The sequence below is a fragment of the Antennarius striatus genome, chromosome 1 (assembly GCF_040054535.1).
Source record: "Antennarius striatus isolate MH-2024 chromosome 1, ASM4005453v1, whole genome shotgun sequence".
NCBI classification, from domain to species: domain Eukaryota; kingdom Metazoa; phylum Chordata; class Actinopteri; order Lophiiformes; family Antennariidae; genus Antennarius; species Antennarius striatus.
In genome coordinates, this window is record NC_090776.1 from 1,323,164 (window position 1) to 1,338,163 (window position 15,000).

The 15,000-nt window shown below is 49.7% G+C and overlaps 1 protein-coding gene across 3 annotated transcripts in view; it reads right to left on the reverse strand.

The window, feature by feature from the left end:
- nav2a (neuron navigator 2a) overlaps positions 1-15,000 on the reverse strand; it is a 105,341-nt gene that overhangs the window by 35,034 nt on the left and 55,307 nt on the right. For all 3 annotated transcript variants that reach the window (XM_068320637.1, XM_068320628.1, XM_068320620.1), the window contains 5 exons: positions 7,515-7,632; positions 6,133-6,185; positions 1,913-1,985; positions 1,577-1,817; positions 1,386-1,442 (listed from right to left, as the gene is read on the reverse strand). In XM_068320637.1, the coding sequence (XP_068176738.1) occupies positions 1,386-1,442; positions 1,577-1,817; positions 1,913-1,985; positions 6,133-6,185; positions 7,515-7,632 (542 nt within the window). The remainder of the gene's footprint in view (positions 1-1,385; positions 1,443-1,576; positions 1,818-1,912; positions 1,986-6,132; positions 6,186-7,514; positions 7,633-15,000) is intronic.

Sequence of the window (15,000 nt, forward strand, 5' to 3'; positions counted from 1 at the left end):
CTAGCAGGGAATGCTAACGGGCTGCTAATGAAATGCTAAGTCAACAGCAGCAGCAGCATCGGCGTGATGCAACGGCACGGCTGTAGGTGATTAACATGTTACCAGGAACTAACTAACCAACCAACCAAACAACCAACCAACTAATTAACTAACCAACTAACTAACTAGCTAACCTAATAACTAACTGACTAAATCATTTACTGACTAACTGAACTAACTAACAAACTGAACTAACTAAACTAACTAAACTAACTTAATAACTAACTAACTAGCTTAACTACTCAACTAATTTAATAACTAACTGACTAAATAATTTACTGACTAACTGAACTAACTAACTAACTGAACTAACTAAACTAACTAAACTAACTTAATAACTAACTGACTAGCTTAACTACTCAACTAATTTAATAACTAACTGACGAACTGAACCAACTAACTAAATTAACCAACTTAATAACTAACTGACTAACTTAACTACTCAACTAACTAATTTAATAACTAATTTACGAACTCAACTAACTAAACTAACTTAAAAACAAACTAACTGACTAGCTTAACTACTCAACTAACTAATTTACTAACAAACTGACTAAATAAGTATGTATCTAAGAAACTAAACTAGTTAACGACCTAACTAACTAAACTAACCATCTGTCTACTCGTCTATCTCAGTTAACAATGACATAATGAACCCGTGAGGGTCAGGATGTGTGGATCTTTATCTTTACTTTAATCCTAAACTCAATCCCAGGTTAGATTAATCTCAGGTTCTGAACCAGATTTCCTTTTTAAATCCAGTGTCTCCTCCCATCCCCCTCCTCTTCCTCATGCTGGTGAGGAAGAGGAACAGCGTTCTGTTGTAGTGACACATCCTGACCAGCAGGTGGGGGTGTGTGCCTAGTTTTGAATGGGGGGGGGCTTCATGCAAAACCACATGGATCCAGGTTGAGGACCCGCCCGCATGCGTCACCAGAGGAGCGCTTGATCACGAACACGCGCCTCCCTCCGCTCTACGTTAAATATTCACGTCTTATGGGGGGGGGGCACGGGGGGGTGCTTGTGAACACCCCCCCGCTGACACACAAACACACTTACTCAGGGGTTATCTAAAGGTCGTTCACAGTCCATTTAGCAGGCTCGCCCAATGAGGCGCACCGCCAGACGGACAGGGAGCGCTAAGCCCCGCCCCTCGGCGGCGCCGCTCATGCATACGGGAGAACACCCCCGGTAGAGATTGCCCTTAACCACAGACAGGAAGTAGAAACATGACAGCACGTCGAGAGGGGTCGTCTTAGTTAGGGGCAATGTCTACCCCCCCTCTGAAGGGGGCGGGGCTTGAGGCGTGAGGGGGAGGAGCAACAGGAGAACAGGAAGCGGCTGACCTAGAGGTCTTTTTCTGACCCAGGGAAAACTTGAGCAGTTTAGTCTGAGAACCGTCCCTGGAGGGGGAAGAGGAAGAAGAGGACAGAGAGGTCAGGTCAGTTAGCCCCCATTGCAACAGACTCCGCCCCCGATCATCATCCTGGCCCCCGATTGGTCCAGACTCGCAGGACCACGCTCCTCTGAGCCTCACCTGGATTGCATGTCGGCCTGCGCTGCTCTCTGCGCCGTCTGGGCGGGGGTCCCATGCGGGGGGTGGCCGAGCTGGGGGGGGGCGCTGCTCTGCTGGCTCAGCTGGGGGTGGGCGCCGGTGGGCGGGGCTCCGGTGGCGGGCGGGGGGGGCTGGGAGTTGTGGCGCTGGACCTGCTGCTGCTTGTAGCGCGACAAGCTGAAGAAGAGGCCGAGGATGGCTTTCAGGTTCCCGTTACGGATCTCTGTGGGGGGGGGGGGTGTTAGGGTTGGGGGGGGGGCAAATATCACGTTAGTGATGTTATAATAAATACATCAGAATGAAAAGCGTCCAGCTTACCCTCCGCCGACAGACCCTGGATGTTCACTCCTTTGGCTGCCAGGAAGCTGAGGCACGTGTCGATGTTCTCAATCTGGGGGGGGGGGGCACAGGTGTGAGACACAGGTGTGAGGCACGGAGCACAACCGCTGAGCACCTGTTACCATGGAAATGGGTTTATGTCAACAGAGATCAAATTGGCTGGTTTGTTTAATCCGGATAAATTAAAATCGACACCAAAAAATGAGGGCAGAGCCAAAGAAAAATGAAGTTCAGGTGAGGCTGCAGCGCTGATCAGTCATCAATAATCAATAATCAGTGAGACGTGTGAGTCTGTTTGGATTCGTGATGATGTCATCAGAAGCGGGCGTGTCCGGGTGTGTTCAGTAGCCACCAGGGTCCCCCCCCTCCTACAGATTAATGATGTGACTCCTGCTAACGTGTGGAGCTAAATGTAGCCTGACCTCCAGCTGCCTCCCGGCGCTCCAGGCAGGGGGTTCCCTGCTGGAGGAAAAGGTCGTTTACGTTGTGCTGGTTTGGCCTCCAGCAGACGGATCGGTTCTGTTTCAGCTGCTGTTAGCTCCAATAGCTAGTGTTAGCTGGAGTTAGCTGGTGTCAGCTGGTGTTTAGTTGGTTAGTTGGTGTTAGCTAGTGTTAGCTGATGCTAACTGTTGTTTGCTGGTATTAGCTGGTGTTAGCTTGTGCTTGCTGCTGTTAGCTGCTGTTAGCCAGACACGTCGCCGGCACATCACAGTATTTATCATGTTTATCATTTACTGCACTGATTTATAGCCGACATCAGTGTTAGCCTCACATCTGAAGACGCAGCAGTTCATTATTATTATTATTATTATTAACTTCATGATAAATCTAGACATGATCAATCAATCCAGACATGATCAATCAATCTGGACCTGATCAATGAATCAATCCAGACATGATCAATCAATCCAGATACGAATAATCAATCCAAATATGATCAATCAATCCAGACATAATCAATCAACCCGGAAATGATCAATCAATCCAGACATGATTAATCAATCAAGACATGATCAATCAATCCAGACATGATCAATCAATCCACACATAATTAATCAATCAAGACATGACTAATCAATCCAGACATGATCAATCAATCTGGACATGATGACTCAATCCAGACATGATCAATCAATCTGGACATAATTAATCAATCAAGACATGACTAATCAATCCAGACATGATCAATCAATCAAGACATGACTAATCAATCAAGACATGATCAATCAATCCAGACATGATCAATCAATCCACACATAATTAATCAATCAAGACATGACTAATCAATCCAGACATGATCAATCAATCAAGACATGACTAATCAATCCAGACATGATCAATCAATCTGGACATGATGACTCAATCCAGACATGATCAATCAATCCAGACATGTGTAATCAACTCAGACATGATCAATCAACTCAGACATGATCAATCAATCCAGACATGATCAATCAATCCAGCTGACCGCTGAGGTTAGTCAGTCTGAGTCCATGTTAGTGAGTTCAGGGTTTGGGTTGCAGCAACAAAGCTGTCCTCGCTGTCATTCCTGTGACCTCTGACCCCTGACACAGCTGTTGGCTGGGGGGGCGAGAGTATTCGGGGGGTTGACTCATGTCGGCCCTTTGAGGAGTTGCGATGGAAGAACGTGGACCGCGGGCCGCTCCAAATACCACAGCCTCCTCAAAATAACCCTCTTAGAAATGCCCCTCCAGCCTCCCAGATAGACGGGGTGTATTTACTGCCCCCCCAAACCTCATCTGAGTGAATGAGCCACACCCCCCTGGCCCAAATACCCCAGATAGCCGCCGCCTGCAGAAAACATGCTTCATAAAATACCCCGCCGCAAATAACAGGCCCGTCCCGCTGATGGACAGGCCTCTCAGGGGGCGTGTCCAACCCACTGATGCCTCTAAGGGGGCGTGTTCATGTTGGTTCTGGTAAAACTGCTGCATCACCAGATCTGGGTTTGTGGGATCTGCTGACTCAGCAGAAAGTGTGTTGAGAGTTGGCACCGTGGCGACGCTGTCGTGTTTGATCCATCAGAATCTGTCGACTCGTTTCTGCAGCTTCCAGCTGGTCGCCCCGGTAACGTCTCTGAGAGGATGCTTCACTTCCTGCTTCAACAGCAACGACACCAAACACCACGCATCACACACACATCACCCGGCTGCTTCAGCACACCGCTTCAACACGCCGCTTCAACACGCCGATTCAACACGCCGCTTTAGTACGCTGCTTCAGCACAATACTTCAAAACGCTGCTTCATAACACCGCTTCAACACTCTGCTTCAACACGCCACTTCAACACTCTGCTTCAACACGCTGCTTCAACAATGTGCTTCAACACTCTGCTTCAACACGCCACTTCAGCACACCGCTTCAACACGCTGCTTCAACACGCCGCTTCAGTACGCTGCTTCAGCAAAATACTTCAACAAGCTGCTGCAACACCCTGCTTCAACACTCTGCTTCAGTACGCTGCTTCAACACTCCACTTCAACACGCCGCATCAGCACGCTGCTTCAACACTCCGCTTCAACACGCCGCATCAGCACGCCGCTTCAGCACGCCGCTTCAGCACGCCACTTCAGTACGCTGCTTCAGCACAATACTTCAACACGCTGCTTCATAACACCGCTTCAACACGCCGCTTCAGTACGCTGCTACAGCACAATACTTCAACACGCTGCTTCAACACGCCGCTTCAACACTCTGCTTCAACACGCCGCTTCAGTATGCTGCTTCAACACGCCGCTTCAGCACGCCGCTTCAGCACGCCACTTCAACACTCTGCTTCAACACGCCGCTTCAGTACGCTGCTTCAACATGCCGCTTCAACACTCTGCTTCAACACGCCGCTTCAGCACACCGCTCCAACACGCCGCTTCAACACGCCACTTCAGTACGCTGCTTCAGCACAATACTTCAACACGCTGCTGCAACACCCTGCTTCAACACGCTGCCTCAACACGCCACTTAAACACACTACTTCAACACACTACTTCAACACGCTGCTTCATAACACCACTTCAACACTCCGCTTCAACACGCCGCTTCAGTACGCTGCTTCAACACACCGCTTCAGTACGCTGCTTCAGCACAATACTTCAACAAGCTGCTGCAACACCCTGCTTCAACACGCTGCCTCAACATGCCGCTTCAACACTCTGCTTCAACACGCCACTTCAGCACACCGCTTCAACACGCCGCTTCAGTATGCTGCTTCAACACGTTGCTTCAGTACGCTGCTTCAACACGCGACTTCAACACTTGGCTTCAACACTCTGCTTTAACACGCCGCTTCAGCATGCTGCTTCAACACACTACTTTAACACATTACTTCAACACACTGCTTCATAACACCACCACCAACATGGAACACGGAATCATTTGTAAATTGTGTCTGACGGTTGAAACGGAACTGAACTCAGCGCCGTCACAAAATGACGTGACCCCTCCCCCTCTCACCTCCATCCCCAGCCTCAAGGGGGGTAACTTTTATTGCTGGGGTAATAGATTACATCAGGTCACCCAGCCGGCTACAGGAGGGTCTGTGTAAACAAAGTGGGGGTTTATAGCGGTGCTGTTACCCCACCTCGTCTGCCTTGATCCATCACCACGCCAACACAGAGTCATGTGACCGGCTGTCAGTGGGCGTGGCCAATGTGGTGATGAAGAGCTGCATGCTTCACCAGACCCGTCACACACCTGGTTCTGTTGGCTCAGGAGCCCATGGACTATTTGTGTGTGTGTGTGTGTGTGTGTGTGTGTGTGTGTGTGTGTGTGTGTGTGTGTGAGAGGCACCACAGATGATGCACACACACACACACACACACACACACACACACACACACACACACACACACACATTAACCAGCACTAATGGCGGTGCAGGTGGGATCAGCTGTGCTTGCATCTCTTTTTTCAGTTGTTAACCATAAGCGTGCCCCCCCACCCCAGAGAGGTTTCAGTGGTCTGGCTGGTTTCCAGAAATAGCCCCCCCCACCCCCCGGCTCACCAGCTGGCACACCAGCCCAATTTACGACCCTTCACACCGAGGCGAGGGGCAACATGGGCTCGTTTCCCACAGACTTGTGAAAACGTGACGACCCCCCAGCAGCGGCGTCACGGTGGTGGGGTCAGATCCCGAAGCCCCTCCCACGCAACCCGCGGCCCGGCTCCGGAGGTCACTCACCATCTGAGAGCGGCTCCTGGGACAGCCAATGATGTCGTCGATCTTCTCATTGGCTGAGGAAGAAGAGAGGAGAGGGGCGTGTCAGAGGGGCGTGTCAGAGGGGCGTGTCAGAGGGGCGTGTCAGTAGGGGTCCTCATGTCCGCGGACGTCCCTCCGTGTACCCGACCGGAGCCGGACTGAGAGGAGCGGAGCCCTGAGCCGCTGCTGCTGGTGACTCCTGGCCCCGCCCACTGGCGTGAGACACCAGGGGCCCCCAGGGGCCTGACCGATGTGTGTGTGTGTGTGTGTGTGTGTCAGGGATTCCTCCGTCCCACAACAGCTGAGCCCATCCACTCGCGAAGGACAGCTCAGAGGGTCTGCAGGCGGAGCTGCGCCACAGGCCCCTCCTGCATCAGGAGGCTCAGGGGGGGGCCTGTGGCGCAGCTCCACCTCTAGACCACAACCAGCTCCAGGTGGCTCTGATTAACGTGACGTCGCAGCTTTAAATAAATGTTTTTTAAGGTCAAACACATTTAAAACAAACAGAAATGTTTTTTCCTCTTTTCTAGAAGTTTTTCTAGAATCGTCGCCAGAATCCCGTCTTTCTGGCGGTTGTCGGTTTGGAAACACAACACACATCCTCCCTGCCTGCGGCCACAAACACACCGCTGCTTCACTTCCTGTTTGTTCCGCTGAGAAAGCACATGCTTTCAGGGGCGTGTCCCGAGGGTCCGCCCTTGAAATCTGATAGGCTGGCCGGGTATGATACAATGTAACTGGCTGTCTGACCAGTGGGGGGTGGGACCAAGTAGGAGGTGCCCTGAATTCACTTCAATGAATGAATGAAGAAAAATAAAGCTGATCAGACAAAAAGCTTTATTTAATAATAATAATAATAATGATAATAATATTTTTTTAATAAGAATAAAAATTTAAATTGTAATAAAATTTATAATTGTAATATTAAAAATAACAATGATATACTTATAACAATAATAATAACAGTAATAATAATAGTAAAAATGGTTATAATAATAATAATAGTAATAATAACAGTAATAATAATAGTAATAATGGTTATAATAATAATTTAATAATAATAATAATAAAAAACTATAATTATTTGGGGTTTTAAAATTGATACTTCTTCATAAATGTCTGGACGCACCCCCGTCTCTACTAATGGTACACTCCTCATGCAGGTGATTAAACACCAGAACTAGTGAACTAGTTTTACTAGTTAACCCTGACGTCTGAGTCAGTCTGACCTGCTGAGTCAGCGTTCGGACCGATGACGACACGAAGGGTCGGGACGAGGAGCTCCACAGCTGTCATGAGGCGAAGCGTGACCTTTGACCCTCCCTTTGGAGCGTTTGATAAACTACCCAGAATGCTTTGCTCACCTACGACCTGGATGATCTCGGCCAGCAGCACGCCGTCCGTCACGTCGGTCTGCAGGTCCCGGATCAGCCGGCGGCGGCCCGACTTGGCGAGGTAGTGGTTGGCCCAGTCCGTGTAGATCTGGGGGGGGACGCAAACACAGCGGTGCTCAGTGATGACTCGTCACGAAGCAAGCCCCGCCCACCCTGCCGCGGCGTCCACGTTTTCCCGACGCCGCTCGGAACCCTGGGAGAGAATCTACGGCGTGTGAACGGGAGCCGAGGACGGGGTCCTTTGTTGGGGCGGCGATCTGGCACCGATCCGCCTGGGGGGGGGGGTGTTGTGCTCCGCCCGTCCATTCATCTCCGGGCGCACGGCGGCGGCGCTCAATGGGCCGCGCTGACATCACCCCCCAGGGACAGAAAAGACCCGGCCCCCACCCGGGAGGGGGGGCCCAGAGCATGCATCTGAATAATCTGAATAGCTGCTGTCGTCATTAGGCTGTGTGACCCCCCCCCCCATCGAGAAGAGAGAGAGGAGGATGAGGAGGGGGGGGCTATTTTTGGGCCTGAATTTTTTCAAAAAAGTGAAGTTTGTGAGAATCTGACACCTTAGATTTACCCCCCCATCGCCCCCCCACAGGGACCTGACTCAGCTAAATAAAGACTCGCTCCTGTTTTCACACCCATCGCCTCCACCGACCGGTTCCGTCTGGTCTCACACCTCCAGAGGGAGGTGGGGTAATCTGATTACTGAGGGAGGCAGTTTGTTGTCCTGTTGTTGTTTAGGTTTGAATGATAAACAAACAAAGAGTGTTTTTGTTTCCAGAGGTCAAACAAACAGGTTTTAGGAAAACACAACACAGGTTTGGATTTGTTTGTACCTTCTGAAATTTGCGTTAAGAAATTTAAAAAATAAAGAAAATAAATATGTATAATATATATATATATTATGTAAAATATATTATTAAATTAATAAAATCATTTATTTAGCTATTAAATAAAAATTATTATTTAATTTAAAAAAATATAGATAATTTCAGATATGTAATTTTTTTATCTAAAAAAAATTATCTAGGAGTATTAAATACTGTAACTATATATAAATATGTACATATGCATGTATACATACATAGAAACACACATTTAAAAAAAAGAAAAATATATATATTTATTTATTTAATTTTATATATTTTTTTAAATCCAACCCCCAGCTGGACGCTTCACTTTTCAAACTTTTTCCACAACTAAGACCAAATAAAACTCTTCAGTCCCAACATGGTTTCTGGTTTCTGGCGTGACGCTCAAACCTTAGCATGACCACAACCACACACACACACACACACACACACACACACACACGCACACACACACACAGACACACACAGCGGGTGTGTGACTGTCCTGCCTTTGTGTTTGACTGTAAGCAGACCTGATGACGGCCCACAACAGGTGTGAGCACTTCAAAGCACACGCACACACACACACACACACACACACACACACACACACACACACACACACACACAGGTTTTATGAGTACAGGACCACAAATTAAACACAAAGAGCCTCTGAGTGACGCTAAAATTACAGAGGACAGTGAACTCAACACAAAGCGGTGTCCTGGGATAAGCCCCGCCCACTTGTTCCCTCAGCTGGTCACACTCAGGGAGGGGTCGCGCTGCAGCTTTGTGTTCAGCTGTGTGTGTGTGTGTGTTTCGTCCAGGTGACTGAGGGGCGTGTCTGTAACCAATCCACACACCTGTAGACTGAAGCCCCGCCCCCTCAGCTCCGTGACGGACTGACCCGTCCAACTCCCAGAAGCCCTTGCTGTTCCCACCACCCCACTGCTGTCGGTGTCCTGCAGTCGCCCGGCAACACGACCCCGCCTCATGCAGGTCACGCCCCCCAGACCGCCACATGGCGTGACCCAGCTGACCCCGCCCCCACCGGGAAAGACCCGCGTCGTCACGACGACCCCCGACCTCCAGACGCGACAGGTCGTGAGTCAGCCACACAGCTGATGACGACCTTGACAGGATCTAGCTTGGCGTGACCTTCTGGAGATCAGGCTCCGCCCCCCGGGGCCGTGGCTATTTCCAGCTGACCTCCTCCAGTCGCCATCTCCCAGAATCCCTCAGTCGACGTCTGTCGATGAACCGACAACTGCTCCGTGTTTCTGAAGCTCCTCCCCCTCCTCTAGTCTCCTCCCCCTCCTCTTAGCCCCACCCCCTCCTTACCTCCTTGTAGTTCCTGCAGGAGGAGCGGCTGCAGCTCCTGCTCGGCGCCCGGAGGCCGATACACTCCGCCATGGGGGGTAAGGGGGCACCGGAACCCAGACCGGGGCTCAGGGGAGACCTGGACCCCCCATGCGGGTCCAGAACCAGAGACAGGTGACCCAGCAGTCGGGGGGGTCCTACTCCTGTCGTCTCTCAGCTCCGTCTGAGCAGCACCAGCTCTGCTGCTCCTTATATGAGCCCCACCCCCTCCCCTGCTGCCCCCCACGCCCCCCAGTCAGAAAGAAGCTTCAGACGACCTGACCCCCCCTCCCCCTGTCATTCACTCTGAGTCACTCATGCTGACTCAGCTCCCTCTGCTGGTGGGGACGAACCAGACTCAGGGACTGGAGGTCATGACCTTTGACCTCTGAGACGGTTCCCATGGCAACCACCTCCACGTCCAAACACAGAACCCCCGGCGTTCCCCCAGTGGGGGACAGCGCAGAAGGTTGTGGGTTCTATTCCCACCCCCACAACGACTCAGACCCACCTCCCAAGCCAACTGACTCCGCCCCCCTTGAGTGTCACATGACAGACGTGAGGAAGGGTTCCCCTGTTAAAAGTGTGTCACACACACACACACACACACACACACACACACACACACACACACACACACACACACTTCACACACACACACACACACACACACACACACACACACACACAGACACACACACACACACACAGACACACACACACACACACACACACACACACACTTCACACACACACACACACACAGACACACACAGACACACACACACACACACACACACACACACACACACACTAAACTTATCCCTTCATCTGTAACAACCTCTTCCTCTGCAGGACCAGATAATGAGCAGCGTGTGTGTGTGTGTGTGTGTGTGTGTGTGTGTGTGTGTGTGTGTGTGTGTGTGTGTGTGTGTGTGTGTGCCCTCCTCTTCCTCGTTTTCGACCCAAACCGCTACGACCCCCAGGATGAAGACGAGGATGAGGAGGAACCAGGAGGAACATCAAGAATCAGAAAAACGCCGACTTGACGTTTTCCCCAAACAGGAAGTAGTAAAGGCGGGACTTCCTGTGTGAGCAGGAAGTCCTCCTACCAGCTTCATGCTGCCGTTCTTCTGCTCCAGCATCAGACTCATGTCGCTCCTCCTGTCGGATGTCTCGCGTCCGGGTCGGATGTCGGGATCCGACGATCGCCCATCAGAGCGGGGGTGTGACCCCTCCCACCCCCCCTTGATGCTGAAGGTACCCCCACGTCTGGGACGAGAACCGGGGCAGGAGCAGCGTGGAGCTCGAGAGCTGCTGCTCCTCTGAGCCCCAGCAGGTTTCTGGATGCCTGAGGGGGGGGGAAGGCCCCGCCTCCAACGAGGCTCCGCCCCCATGGAGGAGGGAAAATGAAGCGGCTGCTGCTCTGAGATCAGGCCAAACCAAACGCACTCAGAGGAGGAGGAGCCCCCCCCCCCCCTCCTCGGTCGCCCCCGGCGACACAGCGTGCTACTTCTCTTCAATGGACCATCCGTCATACGGGGGGAGGGGCCTCCTGACCCCCCCAGTCGACCCTCTCCTCTGTGACAAAAAAAAACTGGGGGGAAAAGGACAGAAAGGGGGGAGGAAGAGAAACCCGGGGGGGCGTTCCATTCTGCTTCTATTTATTATTCCTTCAACCACCACCTCCCAAAAAAAAAAAAAAAGCCCCCGTTTGACCGGAGCGGCGCTTCTGATCCACACACACACACACACACACACACACACACACACACACACACACACACACACACACACCCTTCAGCAGCTGTGTGTGTGTATGTTGGTGCATGCGGCCGCTTCCTAACCGGAGCTTTTACTGCGAGTGTGTGTCGTCCGTTTGAACGCCGTCCAGCCCCCGGCACTCACACACACACACACACACACAGACACACACACACACACACACACACACACACAGACACACACACACACACACACACACACACACACACACACACACACACACACACACACACACCCAGCCGACCGCAAATTACAAGGAGAGTTTGGTGTTTTTGGGAAAAGCCCAACATTTGTAGAAAGTTCTCACAGTGGGGGGGTCGGGGGGGTCACGGAATAACGAGCCGCGGTTTGCTTTGCTTTCCCTGCAGCCGGACGTCTGCGCTCCCATTGGCTGATGGGAAAATACGGATTTAATTTGTTGAGTTTGTTTAAAATTAGAAGAAGAAGAAGAAGAAACAAAAAGGAAATGACTTGGGGTTAGCATGAAGGCTAGGTTAAATGTAGCATGGGTAGTAAAAGTGGGCGGGGCCACATGTGTTTTCAAATCAAACCAAACTTTTTTAGCGACTTTAGATTTCGTCAGATTTCAGGTTTAAAATATCAATTCCCACCAGAAAATCTTAAGCTAACTAATTAGCATCCATTAGCGTCACGGTAGGGGAAAAAAAAGGACATGATTATGTTTTCATTTCATTTTATGATCAAATCTATTTTGACAAATAAAAAAGATTAAATTCAGCTAAATGGCTAAAAAAAAATTATTTTTTTTTAGCTATGTAGCTTAGCTTAGCCTAATTTTGGGACACATTAGCGCCTTCCAGATGAGCTGTTTCAGATTTTCTCACACCAGACTTAATAGGGCTGTGTGGTGAATGCTAACATTAGCATGCTAACAATCTGAAGTGAAGCAGATAGAGTATGAACCGTTAGCAGTGTTTAGCCTGTTAGCATGCTTCAGCACCAACCATAACGTAGCATGCAGCTGATTGATGGGAATGTGACGCGTTTTTCAGGCAATATTAGATCGACCTCTGGGGACCATGAAGGTCCAACCAATCAGGACGCCCTCCACATAGTGATGATGCTAACGTCGCTAAAGAACAGACACCATCATCGATGGTTTCACGCCAAACATCGACGGACATCAGACTTTAAAGTAAAGCAAAAAGGAAATTAAAGAGGCGGAGTCTCCTGGAGCAGCTGCATTGATGTAAAGGCTCCGCCCCCTTGTTTACTTGTGTTTATTGCTTGTTGTTAACAGTTGTCGGCTTTCCAGCAGGTCATTAAACGCAGCCCTGGTGGACAGGCTGATCCCAGACCCCCCACTGCTCCGGGAACAATTGGGGGTAACCCCACCGGTGGGGGGCTTTTGTTCTAAGAGAACCCCACCTCTGAGTTCTCGGGACTGGAGGTGGGGGGTTTGAAACGGCCCTGCTCCAGGGCTGTTGCATTGTGGGTGAGGGGTGGGGTGGTGGACATATGGAGGAGGGACAATGGAAAGTGAATGGGGTGAAGGGGGAGTCCTTAAAATCCCATCGATCAACTGGAAAAGGTCAAGAAGACTTTAAGGTGTAAAGAAGACTTTAAGGTGTAAAGAAGACTTTAAGGTGTAAAGAAGACTTTAAGGTGTAAAGAAGACTTTAAGGTGTCAGGAAGACTTTAAGGTGTAAAGAAGACTTTAAGGTGTCAGGAAGACTTTAAGGTGTAAAGAAGACTTTAAGGTGTAAAGAAGACTTTAAGGTGTAAAGAAGACTTTAAGGTGTAAAGAAGACTTTAAGGTGTAAAGAAGACTTTAAGGTGTAAAGAAGACTTTAAGGTGTAAAGAAGACTTTAAGGTGTAAAGAAGACTTTAAGGTGTAAAGAAGACTTTAAGGTGTAAAGAAGACTTTAAGGTGTAAAGAAGACTTTAAGGTGTAAAGAAGACTTTAAGGTGTCAGGAAGACTTTAAGGTGTAAAGAAGACTTTAAGGTGTAAAGAAGACTTTAAGGTGTAAAGAAGACTTTAAGGTGTAAAGAAGACTTTAAGGTGTCAGGAAGACTTTAAGGTGTAAAGAAGACTTTAAGGTGTAAAGAAGACTTTAAGGTGTAAAGAAGACTTTAAGGTGTCAGGAAGACTTTAAGGTGTAAAGAAGACTTTAAGGTGTAAAGAAGACTTTAAGGTGTAAAGAAGACTTTAAGGTGTAAAGAAGACTTTAAGGTGTAAAGAAGACTTTAAGGTGTAAAGAAGACTTTAAGGTGTCAGGAAGACTTTAAGGTGTAAAGAAGACTTTAAGGTGTAAAGAAGACTTTAAGGTGTAAAGAAGACTTTAAGGTGTAAAGAAGACTTTAAGGTGTCAGGAAGACTTTAAGGTGTAAAGAAGACTTTAAGGTGTAAAGAAGACTTTAAGGTGTAAAGAAGACTTTAAGGTGTCAGGAAGACTTTAAGGTGTAAAGAAGACTTTAAGGTGTAAAGAAGACTTTAAGGTGTAAAGAAGACTTTAAGGTGTAAAGAAGACTTTAAGGTGCGGTACCATTTTTCAGTGAAGGTTGGGGACCCTTGGCGACTCTGGACCAGGACACCCGATGGATGAAGACTTGCCGCTCGACTGCGGCGAGGAAGTCCAACCCCACGTTTAGAGTCGGTTTGGGTGAACGTCTAAATAAAAGCATCGTTAAAACTCAGGGTTTGTTTACGTCTGGCTGCCATCACCCGTCGCCATGACGACGGAGGATCTGTTGGGTAAACAGGAACGATTCGTCCCACTCGCTGCAAATCCGACCAATAACTGTCGTAAAAGTGGACGAGTTTGGCGATGCTTTATTTCACGATCCAGACACAACTGGAGAGAAATACCCACAATGCCTTTATGCAACAACTCCTGGATGGCCACGCCCTCCTTAAACAGACCTGTCCCTATAAACTGACCCAAAAAACGGGGCTAAAAACCAGCGGGGGTGGTAGAGACAGTGAACGCATCGCCTCCTGAGGCCGTCCCACAGGATGACATCATCAGGAAGTCCAGCTCCTGGCGACCCGTTGGTCCAACCTGACCCCGGGTCCTGGGGGAGGGTGACTTCACCCCGTCTGACCCCCACCTCCTGCTCCCAGACAGCGATGAAGAGGATTGCGTTAGCCTAAGCGCCTCTGCAGCTCCAATTCCTCGGGGGGGGGGCCACTCACAACCCCCCCCGCCGTCTGCACCGACGTGGCGCTGAGGCGACGGGAGACAGGAGGGCACCTTGGGGAGGGATCGATGGAAGCATGTTGGTTCAGGAGCAGATGCCCGACCTAAACTAACACGGTTACGTCCGCCGCCATGACCTCACACAGGAAGCCGGGACAGGAAGTGGAATCTGATCGAGACGCATTAGAGGCAGAGATGAGGTCATTACGACCGGAGGTCACATGATCACAAGCTGCTCACCGAGGTCGTCATTCATTATTCTAGACGGATGTGAGTGGGACACAGATGCTAACGCTACGACCAT